General features: G+C 45.8%; 1 protein-coding gene across 3 annotated transcripts in view; it reads right to left on the reverse strand.

The window, feature by feature from the left end:
• The window catches only part of MXRA7 (matrix remodeling associated 7), a 37,911-nt gene that overhangs the window by 3,231 nt on the left and 6,848 nt on the right, over positions 1-27,832 (reverse strand). For 2 of the 3 annotated variants that reach the window (XM_083147848.1, XM_083147849.1), the window contains exons 2-3: positions 22,237-22,297; positions 7,867-7,963 (exon numbers count right to left, since the gene is read on the reverse strand). In XM_083147848.1, coding sequence (XP_083003974.1) covers positions 7,867-7,963; positions 22,237-22,297 — 158 coding nt within the window. Of the gene's footprint in view, positions 1-4,531; positions 4,597-7,866; positions 7,964-22,236; positions 22,298-27,832 lie in introns of all 3 variants that reach the window. The other variant, XM_083147850.1, reaches the window with a different exon arrangement.

The raw sequence follows: 27,832 nt of genomic DNA on the forward strand, positions 1-27,832 counted from the left end.
ATTATCATTCGGCATGGCAACAGTCGGAATACCTATGCCGGAATCCCAACACCGATCAGAAGACCGTTGCCAGAACTTCGGCATTGCTGGCTCTGGAATTCCGACTGTCGGCATTCTGACTGTAAGGATGCAGACTGGTTAGAGTGAGAGACTAAGGGGAGTGTGTGTGTGTGGGGGAGTAGGATATTTACACCCAGGTGTCTGGATTCCGTGCATTGGTATTCCACTGTCGGTGTTCTAACAGCTGGCATTCGAAGCACCGGCACCTGATACCATCCCGCCCTGAGCTATTCCATTATTGAGTGTCAGGAGGATAGTCAGATACAGGCTGACATTAGAACTGGCAGCTTAGTTTCATAATAAACAAAAAGTGTCAAAATACATCAGATTCAAAATGCTGATTCATGAACTTATAACTCACACTTTCCGACATGTGACCAGGAATTTGCTGGGTCAGCAAATTTGAGGGCCACGTGTCAAGGACTTGTATTCACACACACAGACGTCTCAGGGGTTATGCACATGCAAAAACCCATGAGTTCATGTATGTGTGGAAGGGGTTTAAGTGAGGGCTGAGGGTCACAAAACAAGCTGACTCATGTTCAGGCTGACTAAGAAGCTCCAATTACAGTACACTACTGTTGCTTGGACTCTAGTCAAAGGGCAGAGTGGATTAAACAGATTAACGTCATGGGAATACACAGAACAATGTGTACGCATGTAAAGCAGTATGTCTAACTGGGAGCATCAGTATCATCCATCACATATTCTATGTTATACATTGCATGCACAGCAGCATTTATTAATTCTGTAAGAATGAATACTCTCCAGTAATAGCTTGTATACACTACAGCTGTCCCAATAAAAGCTATCTCTTGAGATGGGAGAACGAGTTTATGGAGAGTGGCCACGATGACGAGATGTGCTGGCTATATCCACAATACAATATTCCCTCCCCTTTTTACATCTTGCCGAAAGGCAGCCACAAAGGGTAAGCTGAACACTTCGGCTGGGTACATAGTAGTCTGACATATCATTGTAAGGGGACGCGCGCGTCCTCTTACGGCGGCTGGCGGGGATGGCGGCTGGTGAATCTTCCGCCATCCCCTGCAAAAGATGGGCCATGCTCCATCTGTAGTTTATCGGTGGCTATGTACACCATGGGCCAAATGTAATAGGGTGAGAGTTTCAGAAAGTGAGAGATTTTGGGAGAGTTTTCCCATGTTTTTTAAAGCAGCAATCAATTACAAGGCAAAATCAACCTGGTTTGGCAGTGTAATTGATTGCTGCTTTAAAAAACATGGGAAAACTCTCCCAAAATCACTCACTTTCTGAAACTCTCACCCTATTACATTTGGCCCAATATGTCTATGAATGGCATCGGCATGCCTGGCTTTGTGTACAGACAAAATGCTGACCACGCATACACTGCTGCAGGGTCCACTGACATCACAAATACTGTCAGGCAAATTTAAATGCCGCATAGTTGTGATGTCAGGAATGATAAATCGAGAGGCAAGGGATGGCCAGTCTGCGGTTTTGGCGTGTGGTGTGTACCCAGCCTATGAGTGCCTGAGAAAGCAATATCATAAATATAGGATTGGTACAGCACTTTTTATAAGGTATGGGTAAATATCGGACCCAGACAAGACCCCGGACCGGACATCTAAATCTGCAGTCCGGAGCTTGTAGTGTCCGGGGGTTTCCCATCCTGGGGGTGTCCTATCCCGGGGGGCTTCACGTGATAGCTGTCACCAGGGAGAGGAGTAGGGGGAAAATAAAGCCTCCCTGTATGGTCTGGGCATGTAGCAAAAAACGGAAAAGTCCGGACCACACATGGGGGGGGGGGGTGTAATCTCCCCTTCCAAATGACCATGGTGAAAGCTATCACAGACGTCCCACCGGGCTGGACACTACAAGCTCCGGACGGCAGATTTTGATGTCCGGGCTGGCTGTCCGGTCTGGTTTTTACATAGTCCCCTTTATATATTCTCAGGTTATTATTGGAAGCTATGCAGAGCTAGGAACTCACAAAGGGATATTTATCAAAGGTTGGAGAGAGATAAAGTGCACTATGATAATATACCAACCAGTCGGCTCCTAGCCTGTGTTGCCAAATCCACTTATAACAAGTGGAATTGGGTTTCTTTCTTTCTTTTCTTTGGTCATGGGTTTCTTGTATCACCAGTACTAGGTGACATATGACCAGGGCTCCAGCAATAACCATGTACTATCACTTGTTCTCAATACTGGACAGTGGCGGTCATTTTTTTGTGGCCCACCCATTTCATCTGGACGACTACAGCTCTCTTAATTCCCTGTAATTTTTTATTTTTGACTACAACTCCCATAAACTCCTACCAGTAGCAACTATGGATTACTGCTGTGTCAGCTGGAGCATGACTATCTATCTAACTAATGGTCAAAGCATGCGTCCCGATGTATACCGCTGGTTGCCAGAGATTGGAATTGCATATACTAAGTTACAGACTCTGGCAGCCAAGAGAAGGGGGCAGCACATGGGCCTCCTCCTCTCTTCAAACACCCCTGCTTACAAGGCATGTGCTCCTTCATGATAATGATGGCTATTGCCCCTCTAATGGGAGAAATGTGCTATTTTACTGCTTGCGTTTCCAAACAGCAGTAGAAAGAGTAAATAGGAGGATATGATAATGGAAATATTAGTCAATCTTTCCATGACTGTGGTAAATCAGCAGGCACAAGTAATGTCAATCTGAGCCTGTGGCCTAGTAAGTCACGTTACACAGTCATATAGATTTTTTTATAAGGTGCATATATATTATAAACAATAAAAAAGTACATTGTACTTAGAGTACACTGGCTTTTGGATATGTTTTACCATCATGCGTTTTTTAATGCATTAAAATGCATGCACTCTGCTGTAACACTAAGACAAACATTATTCCAAGCCCAAATCCATTTGTTTGTCACTATGGTGTGAATTATTAGGTCGACAGTGTCAATGTCGATCAGTATTGGTCAGCAGGCAAAACATCGACACCTGAAAAAGGTCAACATGAGAATGGTTGACACAAGAAAAGGTTGACAGAAGTTTTTCACTATATTTTTATATTATAATCTCACTCTGCCTGCCTGGATGGTGAAGTAAGAACGAGTCAGTTTCGGGAAAAAAAAATCATGAAAAATGTTTCTGTTGTCGACTATTGGCATGTCAACCTTTTGCTGGTGTTGACCTTTTGTCCACCTATTGCCTGTCGACCAATAGTGGTCACGGTAGACACGGTTGAGCTATCACTTGGATACCGTTTTATTATTTATTATATAAAACATTAATATGGCATTATATTAACTTAATGAAAAAAAAATGCACCATTCTTAATAAAATTTTTAAGGCTGGTACCTTGATAATATATAATTGAAGTGATAACTGCACTGCACAATAACTTCAGGAATTAAAGCTTTTTAACCCAGTTCTATTATGTCTCAAAATGCAGGGATCTTTGTGCATGGCCTTCTTAACAGCATTGTAGGCCCCGGCAAAGCAATGCATTTAGGGCCCTTCCACACCTATTCATAGGAAAAAATGTGACCAGGCAGCATCCTCTACTGCCTCCCAAGAAGTTCAGGAGGCAGATGCCCACAACCAAACCCAAGAATTAGAGGGCCCTTGGGCAGCTTCCAATTGAGCCCATACGTTAAGATGGCACTGCCTTTTTATAATGTACGGGGTTACATCACCAAGCAGTAGTGAGTGTTGATGAGGAAATCATCAGTGGAAGTGTCAAAATTGTTTTGTTCTCCATGCAATGCATTTGTTGCACAGTGCATCATGGGTAATGATCTGATGATACTTTATCTCGCATGATTTTCTACATCAAACACTCAAGTGCAATTAATAATTACAGTAAGTGAGTCACTACAGTACCTTGACTTATAGGGTGGGTTGCACGGGTATCTGGCATTGAAGGGGTAAAGGTTCTATTATGCACTGTTTTTTAGACCAGTATATTGGCATTCTAAAATACTGATGAAACAAAACAATGAAATCATTTGCAGTTAAGTATACTAAACACATGGGGGAGACAAAGTTTCATATTCACCCAACTAAAGCATTAGCGCAGTATTGCAGCAGAACTGGGACTGAATACCAGCCATGGAATACAGTATCCACGGAATATACAGGTCTGGACATCTAAGAGTGTGTACAAATGTACGTAGAATTTTTGTGGCAGGAGTTGTGTGAGATATATACTAAAATGACATAGTGTATTTTGTTCTAGGGTGTGATAAAGGTATATTATAGGCTGCAGTACAATGCAAAGTATATTTTGTATTCATATGATATGAATCCAAATGAATGTGTAAAAACACTCCACTGCAAATAATTATATATCGCAAAAATGAACCTTTAATCCTTTCATTGCATGAAGTATAGTAGTGATGGGCATTAATGGAGGGTGATGGGATACAGGGTTATGTAACATACAAGGTTAATGGATATTACTAGAATCTAATTACTAGCACATGGGGGTGGGGGATAGCATCTTACCACATGTAACAGTGCGTGGGCACTGTACGTGTTACAGGGATGTAAGATCAGAGGTCAACTCAATCCTGAAAGGAAAATGCATGATGCTTATCAAACAGCTGTGCATCACAGGAGATACACACATTACACAAATGGTTTATGGGCATTTCAGTGAAGTAATATGTTTCAGTGTACCTTCTATATATTTGTTGGGTAAATAAAGATTGCGCCCTATCAGTTCACTTAAAACCAGTGACATCACTGAGTCATGTGACACTATGTAATATGAATATTGATTCAGGAGACAAAAGGTCTGTCTGCAGCTACTGGGAGTTTAGAAAGTCCCTCTGCATCTCTTTCTGCAGATCTCCTCTGCAGCTGTGGGAGGACAGAGAGTGACAACACTTAATGTAGATACGTACATAACAAATTATGTATACTTTCATGTAAATAAATGTTATGTTGTCATATTATAGATAATGCTTAGCAAACAGCAGGGCTTCCATCAGGGGGAACTGCCTGGGCACTGGCCGCGAGGGGACCTGGATGGCAGCTGTATAGTCAGCCATAGAGAGACAGCGCCAGTGGCATTTTGAATTTAGTGCTTGTCGTGAGCCAACGGGAGCTCGTGGACCAGCAGGCGGCAGCAGCCGCATCAGCAGCTATGGATCAGCTACTGGTTAATTCTCCAATTGGCTCCAAACTTGAAATTCCCAGGTGCTGCTGCTGTGGTCCCAGCATGCCACAGTAGTGCCTATGGACACCACCATATGTCCTGCAAAAAGCCCCCAGAATCTTAAGCTGTGGGAGAGAAAAATGGGGGAGCCTGCCCATTCAGGCAGTTATGGGCCCCACAATATTCTGTCATCCAGTCACTGCAGAGGCACTTTCCGATCTCCCAGTACAATATAACATTAAGTGCCCCAGTGTTTTGTCGAAGTATGTCTGATACATGAAATTAATTTCTGCAAGAACAATTAGATTTAGCAAAAAAAAATTTTTTAATAAAATGTAACATTAACCCCTTACCGACGCAGCATGTTTTTGCCTTCCTGACAGAGGCCTTTTTTTCAAATCTGACATGTATCACTTAAGTGGGGATAACTTTTTTTTGCTTTTACTTATCCCAGTGATTTTAAAATTGTTTTCTCGTGACACATTGTACTTTAAATTAGTGGTAAATTTTGGTCGATACAGTTTTTTTTTTTTGTGAAAAATACCAAAATGTCGTAAAAAAATTGAACATTTTGCTATTTGCAAAATGTAAAATTTTCTGCTTGTGAGACAAATAATCATACCACTCAAAATAGTTAATAACTAACATAGACCATATCTAAACTTTATTATTACATCATTATTTCAACTTTCTTTTATTTTTTTTGGTACTTGTTTCCTAGCACGGCCACAAATCTTGGCCATCGGGGGTAATTTGAGTGGCCTGCGACGCGACCGACGCGATGCCCCCGATTTTTCCATTGAAATGCATTGAAAACAGTGAAAAATCGGGTCGGTCGCGTCGTGTGCACCTAAAAATGCTAAAATGGTCCAGACGCGATGCCCCCGATTTCCCCATAGGGAACAATGTTAAATGCCTCAATTTACCCGCGATGACCACGATTTCTCATAGGAAACAATGTTAAATGGATCAATTTACCCAAATCAGCATAGGAACAATAGTAAATGGGCCAAAAACACCCCTGAACATTGAAATGTCCCCCCAAAAGTAGTTGACGCCACCCCGCCATCAACGTGAACCCGAAGCATGGCGAGCACAGCGAGCCCGCGAGGGGCGGCGGTACGCGTCCTCCGACCTTTTCATGCCCTACTATCCACTAGGGCGTGGAGTGAGAATAGAATAGTGTGGCGAGCGCAGCGAGCCACCGAGCCCGAAGCGTGGCGAGCGCAGCGAGCCCCGCGAGGGGACGCGGATACCTTCACAGGTAAATGCGTCCCTTCGCGGGCTTCCCAGGTGTCCGCGTCGCCATGGACACCTGGGAAGCCCGCGAGGGGACGCGTATAACTGTGAAGGTATCCGCGTCCCCTCGCGGGGCTCGCTGCGCTCGCCACACTATTCTATTCTCACTCCACGCCCTAGTGGATAGTAGGGCATGAAAAGGTCGGAGGACGCGTACCGCCGCCCCTCGCGGGCTCGCTGCGCTCGCCACGCTTCGGGTTCACGTTGATGGCGGGGTGGCGTCAATAACTTTTGGGGGGACATTTCAATGTTCAGGGGTGTTTTTGGGCCATTTAACATTGTTCCCTATGATAATTTGGCTAAATTGAGCCATTTCACATTGTTTCCTATGGGAAATCGTGGTCATCGCGGGTAAATTGAGGCATTTAACATTGTTCTCTATGGGGAAATCGCGGGCATTGCGTCTGGCCATCGCACCCGATTTTTTTAGCGGCCGTGATGCCCGCGATGGCCCCGATTTTACCCCCGATGACCGCAATTCTGATCGGTGTGGCCGTGCTAGGAAACAAGTACCTTTTTTTTGGACGCTAGGGGGCAGCAGAGTCTAAATTTTACACATCACACAGTAAACGCTGCTTTTGGCTGTTCACGTTTGAACAGCCAATCGCAGCGATCGCCCATGGCGGGGGGCATCGCTGCCCCCCCTGGGCAATGAGGGAAGATGTCTGCTGTCAGGGACAGCAGACATCGTCCCTCTGTCACCGCGTCTCTAGACGCGGTGACAGTTACAAGTCATGACGTACATTTATGCCATGTGTCGGGAAGTACATCCCGACCATGACGTAAATGTACGTCAAATGTCGGGAAGGGGTTAATATACATGTGTGTATAAATAATACAGTATATATTTTTATGTGTGTGTCATGTTAACTTCCGTTCACTTGTTTTACCTCAGCTAAATTGTAATCGACAACAAAGCAACATGGCATACAATTTTATATTTGTTACCAGTGACGTCATTCATACTCTGGGTGTATTCTACATGCGCCACAAAGGATATACCTTCTATTCCACAACTTACCAAAGATACCATTCTTGTTACTTTAAAATCACTTTAACCAATAGTTGATTGCAAGCTCTAGCAATATACAGATTCTCAAGAAACATATACTGACGAGTAATTTTAACAATTAAACATGTATTTGTGGACACAAGGATTATGGATGTACTTAAAACACACATTTTTTTTTTTATACATGTGCACAAATTGCAGAGGGCCACTACTGAATGTATTCTGCTTTATAGGATGATGACATATGACTGGTTAGTTGTCTATGCTGGGTAACATAAGCAGTATTTCACATGTTTGATGCCAAAACCAATAAATGTAGATCAGCCCATTCATATTACACAAATGGCTTCTGGGAAATAGTAGACTTACCTCTGCTCTTCCTCTAGCTCATCCTTTGTTAGCATTTTCTCAAAATCACTGCCTCTTAGTTTTCCGGGTTCGTATTTAAAGGGGAAATCCTCATCATCTGAAAAGAATAAGAGGAAAGAATAGTAGTAGAACCGGGATAGGGTTACTAGGTCTAAAGCAGAGTGGTCGACAAGCATTAAGTCGACATGCATTTAGGTCCACAGGTCGACACCGGCATTAGTTCAACATTGGGAAGGTCAACAGTCAAAAGATCAACATGTTTTTTTTTACAATTTGTTTGTGAGCCGACATGTGCCGACAGGAGTTATTTCATGCCCTACCATCCACTAGGGCATGGTGGGAGAATAAAATAGTGTGCCGAGCATAGCGAGGCACCGAGCTTGAAGCATGGCGAGCAGATGCGGTGCTACGGTTTAGTGTCCTTGTCGACTGTGTAGAAATTTGGGACAAAAAAAGTGAAAAACCCCACGTCGACCTACAGTCATGGCCCATGTTGACTTAGTCATGGTGACCTTCCTGCATGTCGACCTAATGCTTGTCCACCATCCACTTGTCTACCCAATGATCCATACCCATAGAACCATGGAACATGTCAACCCAAGATAATTCAAATAGGATAATAAAAATCACTGCTTCACTAAATCAAACACGGACATGTTCACATTAGGAATCATTTTTATTTGAGGTTTTTTTTATCAGAATGTACTTATAAACCCTAATTAGAGTTTTTATTGCAAAAAAACTTGTGAATTACATGCCATATTCTTCTCCATTTAACATTTGCTATAATAATGAGTTCAGCCTATAGGAGCAGAAGATGGGAAAAACCTCTTGAAGGACCATGCCTTGTCAGTAAAGCCTTGCATACAGTATTATAGCATGCAGGGGCTGGAAAAACATCATCATTTTGTATTTGATGTTCCTTTATACTATATATAGCTACATAAATGAAACCTTGCTAAAAAAAAAATAAACATATATTATGTATTCATCATTAACATCTTCCTAAAATGCTTCTTGCTTTTGAGGTCTTCATTCATTGCTTCTCCGGCTGTTTTGCATTAGTCTTTGTTTTCAATCCTCAGAGATTATAATACACACAGCCTTGTGATTACTGCAATATCTTTAGAAACCTTTGATGCACTGCCACAGCTGCCGAACATATGAGTAGTTTGGAATCACCCCAATAAAAGCACTTACCTGCGATCCAGCATACCAATGCAATGGTTCAAAAAGGTTTATGGGCCCTGTGTCATGTCTATATTAAAGCAAAAAGGAAGCAACTGGGCAAAACCATGCTAGTGGAGAAGATGTAACATGTGCAGAGAGTTATATTTGGGTGGGGAGTGTTCAAACAAATCTAAATAGCAGTGTAAAAATAAAGCTGATTGAGATTTAATAGCATCACTAGGGAGGTGTGGGGGATGCAAGCTCCACCCACCGAGGGGCGATACCACAATGCTCAGTCAAGGTGCCAGGTGCTACACTGTAACATTAAGCGCACATCCCAGCTCCTGACCCTGTGCAGCAGTGGGTACTGCAACCAAGGCACTCTCGAGGGGGGGCAGCCTAAATCTCCTGTACCCCTGCAGTGATAAAAAAGGGCTATGAGATTGTGCCCCTAACTCATGAGATCATAGCAACCCACTAGACCACATACCCTTTGGCTACAACATGCGGCTTCACCACATGGACTAAATATATTGCCACACTGACAGATATGTGGACTACATGCAAAAGCAGCCAATATTTATTGTGTGCGAATTCAATCCAGGGACCAATGTTGAGGGTCTGGGCATGCGCATGGGCGAAAAAACTCAGACCGTGTGCAGACCGGATGTGCAAATGCCTTCAGGGTGAATCACACTAGCTGAGCGTTCACATACTAAGGGGAGCAAGCTGGGTCTGGGCGTTCCCCTGGGATTGCCAGCGTGCCGATGCCAAATGACGACAGCGCCCGCCCCCTTTCGCTCATCTCCGGCCCAGCTAAAAGGCAGTTTAGACTGACTTTTATCTGCAAGCAGCCGAAACATCATTCGATGGTTGGTGACCATCGATTGATTTTTCGCTTGTATGCCCACATGTGAGGGGTTCTGTAAGCATTCGCATCACCTCCCATGCAAATGCGGGGATTCGCATTGTGGGAGGGGTGGGCCTTTGCTCGGTCAGAGGGCGGGCAGTGTTTACCTGCTCGATAATCAGTGAAAATACATTGAGGAAACAAACACAAGACAAAGTGAAGCAGACAGGGATAAAATTACTGGAATGCTCAGTGTGAGGGATACAGTATGATCAGATCTCTCCCAGCATGCCCCGCATTGGGAAAGCTGCCCTTTGTTTTACTAATCGCATATGTACTTAAAAATGTGTTTAGCATTTTCGACAAGTGGTTGGTACATCCCGCCAAGGGGAAGCTGAGACACAGGGTGAGGAAAGGCTGAGACAGACACAGGAGGGGATGCACTATCACAAAAATGTGGTAAAAGAAGTTTTAGCTGCAGGGCGTATGGGCTTCATACCGCATCCGCCGCCCTGCATGGACCCCTGCCGCTCCCGCCTCACCTGTGTCCGGGCAGACTCCTGGACACAGGTGACCTCCTCCGCCCTAGCCCTGTACATCCCCTTCTGGAAGCAGGGAGGAGGCAGAGCCCCACAGCAGCAGGCAGCTGCAGCCGGGCAGTTGGAGGGGGGTCGCTGGGGACACGCTCACCCTCCACTGGCTGCTTCGCAAAGGGCAGCTCTTATTGCAAGAGCTGCCCTTTGTTATACTTATAGCATATGTTAGAGCATATGCGATTAGTATCGCTGCGGCACCTGGCGGAGGGGAGCGGTAAGGGGCTGAGAGAGGCACAGGGAATGTACCAAAGCCCCTCTGACAGAGCTTTGTCCTGGAGGTTAATACCAGCAAAAGCTGGCATTACCGTATTGAAGCCTATGGGTTGTTCTTTGCTAACAGAGAACTCCATCTTGTGCATATTCAAAGCGACTCCTGGCTTACAGACCTGGAAGTCCAGCTATGAAGGTGCATCGCATGGGACAGCTCTTTTCGGAAGAAAAATTATTGCGTTAATAATCACATGGCAGTATATGTCAGTGCATATGTGATTATTATGAAACCAAAGCCCGGGGATGTGTGGTGGGATGTAATGGCGGACATACATCCAGTCCAGGGTGAGGAGGAGGCTAAGAGACAGTGAAGGTGAGGTGGATGCTGAGAGACACAGAGGACCAGATGTATCAAGCTTCAAAAAGTGATAAAATGGAGTGTGATAAAAACCCAGCAAATCAGCTCCTACCTATTTTTCAAATCCAGCCTGTAACATAACAGCTACAGTAGGAGCTGATTGGCTGGTTGTTTATCACTCTCCATTTTATCACATTTTGAAGCTTAATACATCTGGCCCTGGAATGAGGGGAAGCTAAGACAGACAGAGGGCCAGATGCACTAAGCTTCAAAAAGTGATAAAATGGAGAGTGATAAACAACCAGCCAATCAGCTGCTACCTGGCTACAATGTCACAGACTGTGTTTGAAAAGTGTCAGACAGGAGCTGATTGGTTGGTTGTTTATCACTCTTCATTTTATCACTTTTGAAGCTTAGTGCATCTGGCCCACAGTGAGGCTGAGAGCAGGGCCGTAACTAGGGGGGGGGCTGGGGGGTCACGCGCACCGGGCGCTGGAGGGGGGGGGGGGGGCGCTGTCAGGTCCGCGGGTCAAGTGACGTGAGGACAGGGGGAAGCGCGTGAAGAAGGAAGAGAGGAGAGGGAAGTGAGCGCGGAGCAGGAGAGGAAGGAAACAGCCAGCGTGAGAGGGAACAGTGTGCAGTACCTGAACAAGCAGGCTGCCCGGTAAAGAGGTCAGCCCATAGCGGAAGTGAGGAGAAGCAGCGGGGCGTGCGGCTGGGAGAAAAAGGTGAAGTAGGTGCTGTGCAGCCGGAGGTTGAAGAGGCGCGCCGGGAGTGATAGCCGGGCGCCTGCATAGCGGTCAGAGGGGACGGAGGTCGCTTGTGTGAGGAAGAAGTGTCGGGCTGGGAGAGAGAGAGAGCCAGCCTGTGGAGTCCAGCTACAAGCAGTGGCAGCAAGTACCGCAGCGCATCAGAAAAGGGAGAGAGACTGCTGGCTTGGAGCAGAAGCACGGCGCTAGGGTCACAGGCGGCCGGGACTGGAGAGGGAGAAAGAGGAGGGCTGTTATGAACAGAGGTACAGAGATATTTTATTTAATTGTGGGGAATGTAGTGCAGAGTGTAAAAAGGGGGACTCCGCTGCTGTAATGTGTAAAATGGGGACTGTCTGCCGTAATGTGTAAAAAGGGGGACTCTGCTGCTGTCATTTGAATAATGGAGGCTACTGTACTGCATAATATGCATTAGTATTATTTTGTGGCCACATCCCTTCTCTATGAAGCCACACCCCTATATTTTTTACTTGAGCACCCACCACCAAAAACATAAATCGGCACCTCTGCACCATACCCCGCGCAGTGCGTGCTCTTATGCCTTATCCCCCCCTCCCTCTCCTCCTCCACCGCGCGCAAATTCACAGTGGCGTCATCACAGCCTGCCCTGGACTGGAGACTGTAGCCGAGGTCCGACTCCCGAGTCACCCAGCAGTGGCGGCCCGGGCACAGCACGGGATCCATGGCATAGAGAGAGGAATCCCCAGCGCAGACCAGGCAAGTACGCTGGGGTGCAAGTGACCGGGCTGGGAGCTGCGGCCTGTGCCCGTAGCACGGCGTGATATGACAGAGGATGGATAAGGGGAACCTGGCGGCCATGCAGCGCAGTGAGGACCACCATGGCACTGCTGTGCACTCCCTGTGCACCTTACAGTGCCAGATAGATACCCGTCCGTTGCTGGGTGTCACACAGGTGTCGAGAGGGGTTAACGCGGGTGAGATGGGTCCCTTGGCTGGCCTGGACTCCCTTGTGTCTCTGTGCCCTCCTGCCATAGCCCTAGCCACCGCAGCAGCACCACAGTGGGTCCTCCAGGAGTATTATCAGATGCAGACATGGGGCTGCTCCAATAAAAGCCATTAGTAAGGCAATCCATAAGGTGACTGGTACAGGTTACTCTAGAAGTGCACTAGTCAGCACATTCCTGTTATTGTGGCATTTCCTATATTGATGTGTGTGTGTGTGTGTGTGTGTGTGTGTGTGTGTGTGTGTGTGTGTGTGTGTGTGTGTGTGTGTGTGTGTGTGTACTGTATATAACTTTTATGTTATTTTACTTGTGCATGTTTTTCAGTGTCATTTATCTTTACTAGTATTTATTCATTTTTAACTTTTTGTGTTCTGTGCTTTCCACAAATTACTTTGTTTTATTCAGGTACAGTGTTCTATCCAGTGGCAGCAGCAATTAACCATTGCTTATAATGTGTAATGGGCGGGCATATTGGTGTGTGCTATAATGTGTACTGGGCATTACGGTTTGTGGTGTAATGTGCTCTGGGCATTACGGTGTGTGCTGGAATGTGTATTGGGCATAACGGTGTGTGCTGTAAATGTACTGGGTATTACGGTGTGTGCTATAATGTGAATTGATACTACTATGTGACCACACCACTCCCCCCCCCCCCCTAAAAAAAGGAAAAAGCATGCCCTAAATTTTTAGCGCGCGCCTTCGACGCGCACTATCCCTGTTTTCAGGTTCATATAGTTTCTAGTATATATGTATCTTGATGTGAGTGGACCAATTGAGGGATAATTTATAAATTAATATTTCATTTCAGAATACAGTGTATATATAATAATATATGATATATTGTCCTGTTTGTTGGTTTAATATCACCCTTCTGCTGGGGGGGCACTAAATGAATGTCTTGCCCCGGGCACCAGAAACCCTAGTTTCGGCCCTGCTGAGAGAGACACAGTGTGAGGAGGAAGCTGAGAGACAGTGAGGGTGAGGCTGAGAAAGACAAAGGGCGGGATGTTGTAACATCCGCGCCCATTATCGCTGGCTACCGCATTTTTAATAACGGCATATGCTATAACATATGCCGTTATTCATGCAAGGGACAGCTCTTGCGGTAAGAGCTGTCCCTTGCGATGCGGTGCCGGCGCTGGACTTCCGGGTCTGTGACCCGGGAGTCCATCTGCGCATGCGCAGACCCCGGCGCCGGCCGCAGGGCACGCTGGGAGGGATCCGTGACGGATCCCTCAAACAGCGCTGCGGTAAGAAGCCCATAGGCTTCTGCAGGGATTCGCCAGCTTTAGCTGGCGATTCCCTCCGCAGCGCTGACACTGCGGAGGCGCCATATAGCATATAGAGATGCGGTAGAAACCCCGAAAACGGGGTTTTTACCGCATTTCTGCTATATAGCATCCCGCCCAAAGGGTTAGATGGATACTGAGAGACACAGGGTGAGATGTAGGCTTAGAGACACACGGAGGAGTAGGCTGAGAGACCCAGGACAGGAAGCTGGAGATATGTGACAGACGGTTGGAGAGGCAAGAGGGCCGGATGTAATAAGCTAAAAATGCGGTAAAACCCCCGTTTACGTGGGTTTTACTGCATTTTCTAATGTACCAATACCCGGCCGCCGCGTCATCGCAGGGCAGGGTATCACCACCTTTGCAAACCCGTTGCCTCTGCCGACCCCCCACTCCCCCTGGCTTACCTACCTGCAGGTCCTCATGGACCCTGAAGGTAAACCCCTCCTCCCCCTAGCAACGCTGCTGGATGTCATTCCAGCTGCAGGGGGAGGAAGAGGTGCCAGGGAGGTGATGGAGACCACGCACACCACATTACAGGTATCGCCTCTGTCACTGCACTGCGATGCTAGCAGCATATGTTAATACTCTCTCTCTCTCACCCTCCCTGCCCAGCATCTGCCCCCACTCTCCATGCCCACCATGTCTCTACACTCCCTGCCCACCATCTGTCCCACACTCCTTGCCCACCATCTGTCCACCCTTTTTCTGCCCAGCATATCTCTCCCCCCTTTCTCTGCCCAGCATATCTCCTCTTCCTGCCCAGTATCTTTCCCCACACTCCCTGCCCAACATATGTCCCCCACTACCTGCCCACCATCTGTCCCCGCTTTCTCTGCCCAGCATATCTCTCTTCTCCCTGCCCAGCATATGTCCCCCCTTTCTCTGCCCATCATCTTTGCCCCCTTTCTCTACCCATCATCTTTCCCCCCTTTCTCTGCCCATCATCTCTCCCCCTCTCCCTGCCCAGCATATGTCTCCATCTCACTGCCCATTATATGTCCCCCATCCCTCTCTGCCTAAAATCTGTCCCCCTCTCCCTGTCCAAAATCTGTACCCCAATCTGTGCCCAGCACCTGTCCCCACCTCCCCAGAATCTGTCTCCTCCCCACATCTGCACCTCTCTCTCCCCACATATGTACCACCCTCTCCCTGCCCAGCATCTATCACCCTCTTCCTGCCCAGGATCTCTCACCCTCTCCCTGTCCAGCATCTACCCCCCTCTCCTTGCCCACCATATGTTCCCCTCTCCTTGCCCTTCATCTCTCCCCCCTCTCTTTGTCCAGCATATTTCCCCCTCTCTCTGACATATTTCCCCCTCTCAGGGGAGCTCAGTGCATACAGTGCCTGCAACCCATGGCAACGAGCATGTAACCCCCTGACAATGAGCATGGAAACCCCTGGCAAAGAGCATGTAGGTCAAAAAAAGAATTAATGTATGGGGGGGCACCAGAAACTTTTTTGGCATGGGGGCGCAAAATTTCTAGTTACGCCACTGCGCTGCGGAATATGTGTGCGCTATATAAGAAACAATAATAATAATAGTAAATTACTTTTGTTATATTCCTTCATAAAGAATCTTTTAAACCATGTGATCTCTACATGAATAGTAGATAGTGGATATCGACTAAAAAATGCTGTCTGCCCAAGGAGGATACATTTCTTCAAAAGGTTCCCCATTGCAAAGAAACCACCTTATAGGTAGGGTGTATTTTTATTTAGTACACACAAAGCTGTGGATTGTATTAGTGGAATTACTTTGGTGGGTTGGAATATTCAGCCCCTCTTTCCCTAATTCTATATTGCCCCATATATTTATTTTTGTTTCCCACTAATTTAGTGTAATCCCACATGCACACTTGGGTGAGAGGGGTGCCATAGCATGCACATTCTCCAGGTGGGGGGGGGGGGGGGGGGGGCATGGCTACACACTACACCTCTGCCTCTACATATTCCTGATGTTTATCTAGCCTCCCACTTAAGTATTCAGATACTTATATAATAAAAGTACTGTAGTTCCTGTTATAACCAGCTGGTGTCATGAATGTACACCCTATCACCCTACACTGCGGTAAACCACCTCTGTACGTACTTCCTTGGTAGAGACAAGTTGGCAGCTATTCTATATGTGAGTAGTGCAGTCCATCGGCAAAGATGTCCCACTGAAAGGAAGACTTGTAAACATATAGGGGAATGTATGAGTGTGGGTCAATAAGTAAGGGAACAAGACCTCTCACATGTGTAATGATATCTATTTCATATTTGCCCACCCAGAGCAGATAGATAGCTGCTTATTCTTATGGCCTTTAGACTAGGCCTCAAATTTGTCATACGGTCCCAACATCAGATATCGGGACTGGCGGAAATATGGTCAACCATTGAGGTGATCAGATTTCTGCATATAAATGGAAGCTGAATTAATTGCCAACTTGTCAACGTAATGGTGATTACCTCACCGCCTGTGGTAATGGCAGGAGACATTCAAGATGAGCAGTGATCTGCCCACCACACTAATCCAATAAGATGGGATTGTGTCTCATTCACATGATGCAAGACCATAAGGAGGGAGTGCGGTTCCTGAAGTAAGTTGTTTCAGACAATAAAACATTGGTGCATCATGTGACGCACGAGAGGAAGCAAGCACCCATGACATGGAAGCATGCATCTCTCCACCTTCAAATAAATTCATAACAACTTCAATAGCAAAGAAGGTCATGGTGATCAAATTGTGGGACTAAAAGGGTGTGCTTCTTGTTGATATTCTCAGTTGGGTACTGTGAATGCTACTGTAATAAAATGAGCTGGTTGTGGAGGGCAACTCTTTGAAAAACACCTGGGTTGCTGCAAACAAGTATTGTATTGCTGAATGATAATGCCACACCAAACTCGACTTGATACGGCACTATTGGGAGGTACTGGACCATACTCACTGAAGCCAAACCTGACACCAAGTCCATCCCAATGATCCCTAACTTATTGAACCAACTTATTTCTGGAACATGTATGAGATTGTCCTTTGAAAAGGGGGTGATTGTGCCATGGATAAGAAAACAGTTCAGCTAGATGTTAAAGGTCTGTTCAGTAATCAAATTCTACAGAGTAATTTATTTCCAGCCACAAGACTGACAAACAGCCTATTGTGTGTCTACTCAGACACCTACAGTGCAAGCCATTTCATAGACAATGCTTCCATTGAGCTCTGGCTTATTAGCTAGATGACTGGGAATACCCATTTACAGGAACACCAGAAGATTTGTGGCCATTTACTTTTCTCATTCAAATCTCCTAGCCGCCTCTCTTGGGTCAGAGATGCCAGTTATTAAACACACATCTACTCATCTAAACCTTCAGGCATGACTGGCATGCAACAACCTACATGTGTCCAGGCATAGCTGTCCAAAAATTGCAACAATTCTGTGATTGCTCACTGTCATCTATGCATATCAGCTGGCTGTGTTATTTTTTTTTCAGTGCACTGCTGCTATCCACACCTGTCATAAGAATGGAGGTCAAATTAAAATGTTGTAGCTATGAATATTAAAGCTTTGCAGCATGGGAGAATAAATCTGCCCTAGTTTATGCCCTAGAATTTATCAGACTGACTGGTAACTGACCAGTCAAAAATAAAAAACAATTTAAGAGAGGAAGAGGCACATGTTCAGCCTCCTCCGCCTTGCCAGAATCACAATGCTCCCTCTTCATATACATCAGTGGTCTCCAACCTTTTTCGGGGTGGGAGCTACTCGCGACAAAATAAACCGCCCGAAGAGCTACTAAATTTAAAAAAAATTTAAAACCTGCATAATATCCCAAAAAATGCCCTTTACACATTATGCCACACACCGTAATGCCCCTGACACCTTATGCCACACACTGCAATGTCCAATATGTCACAAACATACCTCCCAACACGAGGCAGAGGAGACATCTGCGCGTGCCGAAGGCACGCGCCCAAAATTAGAGGGTTCACCTACTACCGTGGAACTCCTGCGAGGCTACATCCCCCATTTTTTGAGGGCATGGTCAGCTCTCTAAGAGCTGTAGCCACATGTGGTGCGGCCATGGAAAATGGAGATGTGATACACATATGACCCCAATAGTGCAGTCTTTGATGCCCATTATACCTATGCCGCATACTGTGATGCCCATTATACATATGCCCCGCACTGTGATGCTCCATTATACATATGCCACACACATGATGCCCATTATACATATGCCCCACTGTGATGCTCCATAATACATATGCCCCACTGTAATGCTCCATTATACATATTCCCCACTGTGATGCTCCATTATACATATTTCCCACTGTGATGCTCCGTTATACATATGCCCCACTGTGATGCTCCATAATACATATGCCCCACTGTGATGCTCCATAATACATATGCCCCACTGTGATGCTCCATTATACATGTGCCCCACTGTGATGCTCCATAATACATATGCCCCACTGTGATGCTCCATTATACATGTGCCCCACTGTGATGCTCCATAATACATATGCCCCACTGTGATGCTCCATAATACATATGCCCCACTGTGATGCTCCATTATACATGTGCCCCACTGTGATGCTCCATAATACATATGCCCCACTGTGATGCTCCATTATACATGTGCCCCACTGTGATGCTCCATAATACATATGCCCCACTGTGATGCTCCATAATACATATGCCCCACTGTGATGCTCCATAATACATATGCCCCACTGTGATGCTCCATAATACATATGCCCCACTGTGATGCTCCATTATACATGTGCCCCACTGTGATGCTCCATAATACATATGCCCCACTGTGATGCTCCATAATACATATGCCCCACTGTGATGCTCCATAATACATATGCCCCACTGTGATGCTCCATTATACATATGCCCCACTGTGATGCTCCATTATACATATGCCCCACTGTGATGCTCCATTATACATGTGCCCCACTGTGATGCTCCATTATACATATGCCCCACTGTGATGCTCCATTATACATGTGCCCCACTGTGATGCTCCATTATACATATTCCCCACTGTGATGCTCCATTATACATGTGCCCCACTGTGATGCTCCATTATACATGTGCCCCACTGTGATGCTCCAGTATACATATGCCCCACTGTGATGCTCCATTATACATGTGCCCCACTGTGATGCTCCATTATACATATGCCCCACACACTGTGCGCACACAGTTTTCATTTTTTTTTTACCTCATGTAAGTCTGAGCAGAGGCTGTGGCGCAGGACCGGAGCAGACATCAATCACGCTGAGCAGAGGCTGTGGCCGTGGCGTCGATGAGAACGTGCGCTGGGGACGTCAGGAGGACGCGGCATGAAGTCACATTCAGAGACCTCTTGCCGCCAAGTGAGGATGAAGAAAGTGCGCTGGGGACGTCAGGAGGACGCAGCATTAAAACACTTTCTGACCTCCTGCCGTCAAGCAAGGTACCGCTACGCGGCAGGAGGTCACTTAAACAGCCCCGAGCTACTGGAAAGGTCCCGGCGAGCTACCCGTCGCTCGCGAGCGACGGGTTGGCGAACCCTGATATACATCATACAAATGTCTAGCTACACATCAGTGGCGTAACAATAGCACCGCAGACTAAGTGTGGGTGTCGGGGGTCTGCAGGAGCTATTGTTACGCTGCTGCCTGCATTCCGGATCTCCTTCTGGCTCAGCCTCCTTATGAAAAATGTCCCTCACAAAATGGCTGCCCCCTTACAGCAGACAGTTTTTGAGGATGCTAGAGGAGGCGGTGGTGTGTTTGCAAAATCGGAGACATGGCCAGGCATTTTTGAGGATAGACAACTTCCAGCCAGTCTCATTCGTCGATTAGTGGAAGCCTCAGACCTACTCACATTTGCAAAGTCTCTTTGTTGTCTCAGACATTGTGAACGGATTTGAGAATGAATAGTGGTTAGAGATATATTCAAATTTTGCAAGGGGCCTTTTTTCTGTTTTTCCCCTCTCAGTACAATATGAAATCTCTGATTAGCGATCCATGCTGAATAAGGCCCAAAATGCTGTTGTACTCATTATAAAAACCCCAGCAGGTCTTTGTAACCCATCAGACTCCAGAACACCAGTGGCAAACAAAAGAAGAACTAGGCCCTGATCTCTAACCAGTTCAGACTGGAGGCCAAAGATTATTGGCAACACATTTGGAAATCGGGGAAATTCTTAAATCCCTGATTTGACGACCTTGACTTTTTTAAAGGATGGGATCAGGGGTTCAAGAATTTTCCCTTTTTTACCAATTTCCTGACCGGGCTGTCAGGGGGCTTTACTTGGCCTTCCTGCAAGTCCATTAATGTCTCCTTGGCTGGACAACAGGTTCAGCTGTTCTGAGATGCCATCATATCTACTAGATAGCTTCCTGCACTCTTATTGGGAGATACCCTCACAAACCCCAGCTCTGGTTGGTGAATGACCAGTATTTCCACAAATCAGTATGCTAGGTCTACTGTGTATAACAAAATGCTCCCTAACAGTCAACTATCTCTTAGGGGAATATTTATAAACTGCATTTAAAATGTGATGTTTGTGTGATAATTTTGATGAGGTGATCGGACAGAATTTATGAGAAAGCCCTGACCTGGCAACAAAATGAATCCAGCTACTGGTTACACTCTGCTTTTGGATATGGATGTGGCCAGTCTATTGCAGTATTGGCTGATGGGGAGAGTTCCAAAGTATCCATTACAAAAAAAAAAAGCAGCCATTACTGTAAGCTGATGGCATACAAAAATGTTAGCTACTGGGGCCGATCTCCAAAAAACTTCACATTCGATAGCATGGTACATCTTACAATGTATGTGCCCCAATAGAAACCTAGGGGTCTGCTTTTGCTGGTGAAAATGGAGGGACATCCCCAAAACAAAACAGTATGCCCTGAACATCTTTAGTTGTAGCCAGCCCAGTAACAGGGCCGTCGCTCCCTATGCTGCACCCGCCTACTGAGCAGTCCTTAACCTGTCATAAAAGTGCGCCTCCCATGGTGGGTTTGCGGGAACTCCTTAGACCCTGGTCCTAGAGACACTCCAATCAGCAGAACAGATCTAATGGCACTGTAGTAGAAGACATAACGGTGGGGAAATTTACTAAGATGGGAGTTCTATATCACATGGGATGTTGCTATGGGCAACTAGTCAAAATCTACTTCTTATTTATTTAGTACCTTCCAGAAGATAATAAATAGTATCTGATTGGTTGCCCATAGCAACATCCCATGTGAAATAAAACTCAAATCTTAGTAAATTTGCCCCAATGACTCTTCTCACACAGGGCGGGATGTACTAACGGGAAAATGCGGTAAAACACCCGTTTTACCGCATTTTCCTATGTATCAATACCCGTCCGCCCCGTTTTCGCTAGGCAGGGTATTGCCACCCTCTGGGTGGCGATACCCTATAGAAGCCTATGGGATTCTTTCGCCGCCCTCCGCACGCCCCCCCCCCCCTCCCGTCCCCCTTTGATCTCCTCCTCCCCCAGGTGTCACAGCCAGCAGGACATCCGGCTTCAGGGGGGAGGAGGAGACGCAGGGGGACACTGGCAGCCGCCGGGAGGTGACGGAGACCCCCTCAGACCACATCACAGGTATCGCGGGGTATATGTTAGTACATATGCGGCAGCATCGCGGCGGCTGTTAAGCGAAGGGCGGCGATGTATATTAATACATCCCGCCCACAGTGTGGGAGCCTGCGCAGTAGTTGGCATCCTGCCTTGTGCGACGACACCAGCTGCAATGCCCTCCTTACGGGCCTTGTTGAATCAATAGTAGTAGTAGTACGTTTATTTATAAGGCGTCACAAAGTGTCCGCAGCGCCGTAGATAGCAAACAAAAAAGAAAATTACAAGGTAACGTACAGGGTGCATTGATAAAATACAGCATAAATAGGGGTATAGCTGGTAGAACTAAAATCAGCATCAGTTCTGAAGTAGGTGTGGAAATTGTCGAGGAGACTGAAGATGAAGTAGAGGAAGGGAAGAACAGGGCAGGAGCGCCGGTGAGGTAAAGAAGTAGGTTGAGTACGTGAGGAAGGAGGGCCCTACTCATAAGAGTTAACAGACTAAAAGGAGGTGGGTGGACGAACGAAAAAAAATATAGAAGAGTGTAATCAGAAGCAGATCTATGCATTGCACCTAGCAAAACTCACCTGCATCATCTGCTTCACTTATCTTCAAGGCTTTATCACTTTCTGTATCAAAGTCTTCTTCCTGCAGCAGAAATATAAACATTAGCAAATAAAAAATTATGCTTTATTTATAAGTCAGAAGTATAGCATGGAGCATTGTACTGAGTGAAACATAATACAAGTCACAGGAAACAAAAAGGTAAAGATGCCCCTTCCCAATGAACTTACAAAGAGAAATTTATAGCAACTGACACATACTAGTTAGTCAGAAACATTCTCATCTACCAAGTCAGATACATAGGGCCAGATGTATCAAGCTTTAAAAAGTGATAAAATGGAGTGATAAACAGCCAGCCAATCAGATCCTAGCTGTCATGTTACAGGCTGGGTTTGAAAAATAACAGGTAGGCACTGATTGGCTGGTTGTTTATCACTCTCCACTTTTTGAATCTTAATACAGCTGGCCCATTCTCATATACCAATAATAAAGCAGCCACTGGCGCTTTTGTGCAACTACAGGTGGTGTGCTACAGTTTAAATAGAAAAGAAATGGTTGGGTCTCATTTACTAATTATCAGGTTTTAGATCCAATTGCAGAGAATGGGGCACGCGAGCGTCTTGGACATGCACACCCCATTCTGGCGGATGGGGCGGTGCAGGCTGGCTACGGATGACGGATGGGGATCAGATCGCCAGGAGCTGCTCTAATGAGAGTGGCTCCATCTGCACCAGCCAATCAGCTCCTAATGCCATGCTTCAGGCTCTGTTTAAAAAATTACAGTTAGGAGCTGGTTGTTTATCACTCTACACTTTTATTTAGATTAGTACATTTTGCCCTATGATTGTGGGAAATTCTAGACTCCACCAGAACAAATGCTGGGTACACACCAGAATGATTTGGGCTCAATACCCGCAATTTCCACACGTCTGTTCGAAATGTTTGTAAAAAGAGCAGAATTGTACGTTTTCAATGCGCTTCCAATGCTCATCCCGCCAGTCGTTTGGTCGATTTGGAGATTTTACCTGCTGCACTAAAGATTTGTAATCTACATTGTATTGGGTACCAAATGTGTGCAGAACGTGTGCAGATCGTGTACTCCAATACGACCATTGTACGATTTCAGGAAATTGTTTCACCATCGTCGCACGGATCATGGTCGTTCTGGTGTGTACCCTACATAAGGGGTTGATGTATGAATGGTCGTTATGAGAGAGAAACATCAACGGCGTTATGTGTGCTGATACCGCTTATCCAATTAACATAGCTCCCATGTCATTACCATTGGCAATACTGTCCCCACGATAGTGCGCTGATATGCAGGGCAATGTATGCACTTCAGTAGGGCTAACCATTCCAACACCTGCAGCTATCGATTTTGACAGCTTTGGGTGTTGTTGCCCTGCCTCAACACAGGGACATCAATGTGGCGGGTGCCAGCTCCGGCTGCACAGGAGATCTTGCAGGACCTGTGAGATCTCACACATGTGGAGCCGGCCAGGTTAAGACACAGTGCATCAACACTAGGTGGTGGGGGTGTCTGTCATCGATTGCTTGAGAAGGTATTACATCTCAGCGATGCAGTTTCTTACTTCACCTCAGTAAAGAGATGCAACAGGAAGTGTTATAGCCACATGATAATTGCAGGGATAATACATCTACCAATCAGTGAGGTATGTTCACATAAAGGTTTAGCATCATTCTAAAATTACATTTCTGTACTCATATAGGAACAGAAACCACTTCAGGGAAGGCGAATTGAGAACACAAATTATGTCATTCAAATTATGCAATCACAGAATGTCTATAATGGTGGGTTGCAGAAGATCAAGAAACAGTTCCAGAAATGTGTGGCTTATCTTCTACTTTCTACATAGACATCTTAGTAACTTAGGCCTATTAGTCTAACTCAGGCTTGCCTACCCTACAGGATTTGCAAAGAGGCTCCTGAAAATCGGGTCCCCCTCCCGGTCCCCCTGGGAAGGTGGGCAATCCTCCCGAATTGGCCACGCAGCTCCCGCACCCCCTTCCGTGATGTAGTAAATATCCCATTTTCCCGGAGAGGAGAACAGAAAAGTCGGCAAGTATGGTCTAATTATAGTAAACTATGTAGGCATGATATATTATTTACAATACAAATTACAATACATTTTGCATTTATTCAAAAAGATTTACTTCAATAATGGCTGTGTGTAACTTGAATAATTTATTTCCTATAATGCACGTTGATACAGAACACAATCTTCTACCTTACCTATAATATCAATTCACTTAAGTTATTATTAAGGCTTCCACATATTCATACTATACAATTTGTTTCTTGACTAGGTCATTGAATAGTGACCCTGCCTCAGTTCTGTCATTTTATTGTTTCTCAGCTTTTTTCTGTTACTTACTCCAGTTGTTCTTGTTTGTTTACATATAAAAGTCATTACAGAAAAAGGATTTGATAAACTGAATGGATTAGGGGCCTTATTCTGCTCCCCCGCACGTTTGTACAGGTGATCGATGTTTAGCATCTGTGCATGCGCATTTATGCGTATGTGCAGACACTGGGTGCGAGCTGGCATGGCTAACTGCTAGTGCAGGCGGGGCCGGCGTTTCATCCACAAGCAACGCTGTGAATTTTTCAGCGTTGCGTGTGGACCAGAATAAGGTTCTAAATGTGTTGTCATGGTTTGCCAAAAAAACATTCAGAAACTGGGTACGGCACATACTGCCAACATCGGTGCCTCTAGATCACGTAGGGTATTCAGAACAGAAGCAATGCTGTAAGCAATGTGTAAGGATTCTGGGAGTATCCCCGGCAACCTAACTCCGTTGCCTCTGGCTGGGATCGACGGACGTGTGCTGGGCTAGGCTTCACCTGGGCCCGTCTCGGCTGAAGGGCGAATTAGGTCCGCCCCACTCCGCTACAGGCAGGTCTTAGGAAAAGTCAACACGTCCGTCGAGGCCAGGAGAGAGCAAGGGGACAAGCTAACTAAACCCCAGAACCGGGGAACTCCCAGAAACCCCAGGGAAGCTACTAGGCTCAGCGGGTGACACCAACTGGCAATAATGCTTGTGAGATGTGATATAAAGAAATGGCAACAATGCTCGTGAGATGTTATATAAAGATATGGCAACAATGCTTATGAGATGTTATATAAGGAAATGGCAACAATGCTTGTGAGATGTTATATAAAGAAATGGCAACAATGCCCAGAAGAAGATATCACAAAATGGCAACAATGCTGATAAGATATTATAAAGAGAAATCGTATTAATGCTGACTGAGATGCACAATAACAAAGAATGCCAAACTGCAGGAGGAGAAACACAGGGTAACCCCTGACTTATCTGGGGAGATGAGGGAGTCCCAGACAAGCCCCTGCAGACTTCTTTGAGGATGAAGAATCTCACAGCGGGGCACACCAACTGAATCCCATGCACGGCAGGACAAACCAGGCAAGGCAGAGCAGGCAGGGAACAACAGGGGTACTTCCGACAAGGACCAGGACCACGATCTAGCACAGAGCTGAAAGAACGCTATAACCGGCGTTAGTCTGAGAGAGACGCCGGCTTATATTTGAATCTGCCGCCCCCTTGAGTGACATCACATCCGGTCCGTCCTGCAGAGTCTTCCCCCTGCAGAGACGGCCGCAGCGGAAGTTCGGGGCGTTGCCTAGCAACGTCCCCGAAGCCTCCCAGTGACGTGTACCTGGAAGATGGCCGCCGTCCTAGCAGCGCAGACGCTGCCGAAGGATTAGGACGGCGGCGACGCACGGAACGGCGTCTAACACAATGTTTGCCATAACAGATGGTTTTAAATCTCTGTTGCCTACATACAAATCATAAAACTGAGATCAGAGTGAAGTATTGGCATTTTTGGAAGTAGTAGTACAGTAATGAGCTGTAAAGCTCATTACTGTACTACTACTTCCAGGCCTTTACAGCCGCTCTCCCAATGCGCAAAACATCGAGACTTAAAAAATAGAAGTTTATCCGTAACACCCACTTGTCACATTGTCAATTCTAAATACATGTCTTAAACATAGGTGATGCTTTGAAGCTTATGATTAAAATAACTTGTAATTTGCCAATCCAGTGTGTCAGCTCATACATAATATTACTGATAATCAACTGTATGTACTGTCAGCTGGGTAATGACAATGTCCTTTATCTGGGCGACATTATTGCAGATTCTCTTTCCAAATTCTAAATTTAAAAGAGAGTTATTCAATGGGTGTTTCCCATGCACCACCCAGATCTTACTCACTGTCCAACTATCTCATTAATTCACACACTGCCTTATAGTTTATTTTCCAGTTGTGTAATGGGTGCTAAGAAATACTGTCATATAGCATCAAATTAATGAGCAATTGTATAATAGAAATGTTTGCAAAGAGACAGAACCAACAAACACAGAACCACAACTTGTGTTATTCAGGGAGAGTAGCCAGTTATACAGCATAATTCCTTACTAGTACGGAATTACTTATATTCCCACCAACCAAGAACAGTTACCATCCTGATATCTCCATAACTGTTGACAACTCGACAATCTACCCTACCCCAAAAGCTTGTTGCTTAGGGGTCATCCTCGACTCTGACCTGTCCTTTATTCCCTACATTCAATCTGTCTCCAAATCATGTTACATGCATCTAAAAAACATATCCAAAATACGACCGTATCTCACACAAGACACTACTAAATCTCTTATCCATGCACTCATATCCCGCATTGATTACTGCAATAGTCTCCTAACTGGTCTTCCCAAGAACAGACTCGCGCCACTGCAATCCATTTTAAATACTGCTGCTAGGCTGATCTTCCTTGCAAGACGCTCATCGTCTGCTGATCCGCTCTGCCAGTGCCTCCATTGGTTGCCTGTATCTTACCATATTCAATATAAAACACTTCTACTTGCATATAAAGCTATTAACCATACTGCAACAGCATATATCTCTTTACTTATCACGAAATATCTCCGATCTCGACCACTCCGTTCTGCACAAGATCTGCGTCTCTCTTCTGCATGGATCACTAGCTCCCATTCACTATTACAGGACTTTCATCGGGCTGCTCCCACCCAATGGCTCCAAACTATCAAGTGTTCCCTGAAAACTCACCTGTTCAGGCAAGCCTATCATATATAAGTTCAACACGCATAACCCTCTGAGGCACTTATGTATTATATAGCTTCCCTTCTGGACTTGTAACTTGGTGGGACTGCTATGCTATTACTGGTGCCTGTCCTTGTGTTTCCCTCCTATGTCCCTATAGATTGTAAGCTTGCAGCAGGGCTCTCCTACCTCCAAGTCTGTCTGCTGTTACCTAGTTTGTTTTATCACTGTCTACTATTGTAAAGCGCAACGGAATCTGCTGCGCTATATAAGAAACTGTAAATAAATAAATAATAAATACTAGTCTACAGACCTCAGTCTGCACCACCTGCTCAGCCCAGTGTACACTCTGCTGTTCCCGCACTGTTGTAGCTCTGTCCCACACCCCTTTCCCCTTGCTTCCATTCTTACCTAAGGCTGACTGGCCTCCCTTGCAGTGGGGGCCATTGGGGCGAGCCCGGGTTTCCACTACATAGGCACTAAGGAGATGAGACAGAACTTTTACAATTATTA

This window comes from Crinia signifera, chromosome 6 (assembly GCF_055691185.1).
Source record: "Crinia signifera chromosome 6, ASM5569118v1, whole genome shotgun sequence".
In the NCBI taxonomy this organism is placed as follows: Eukaryota; Metazoa; Chordata; class Amphibia; order Anura; family Myobatrachidae; genus Crinia; species Crinia signifera.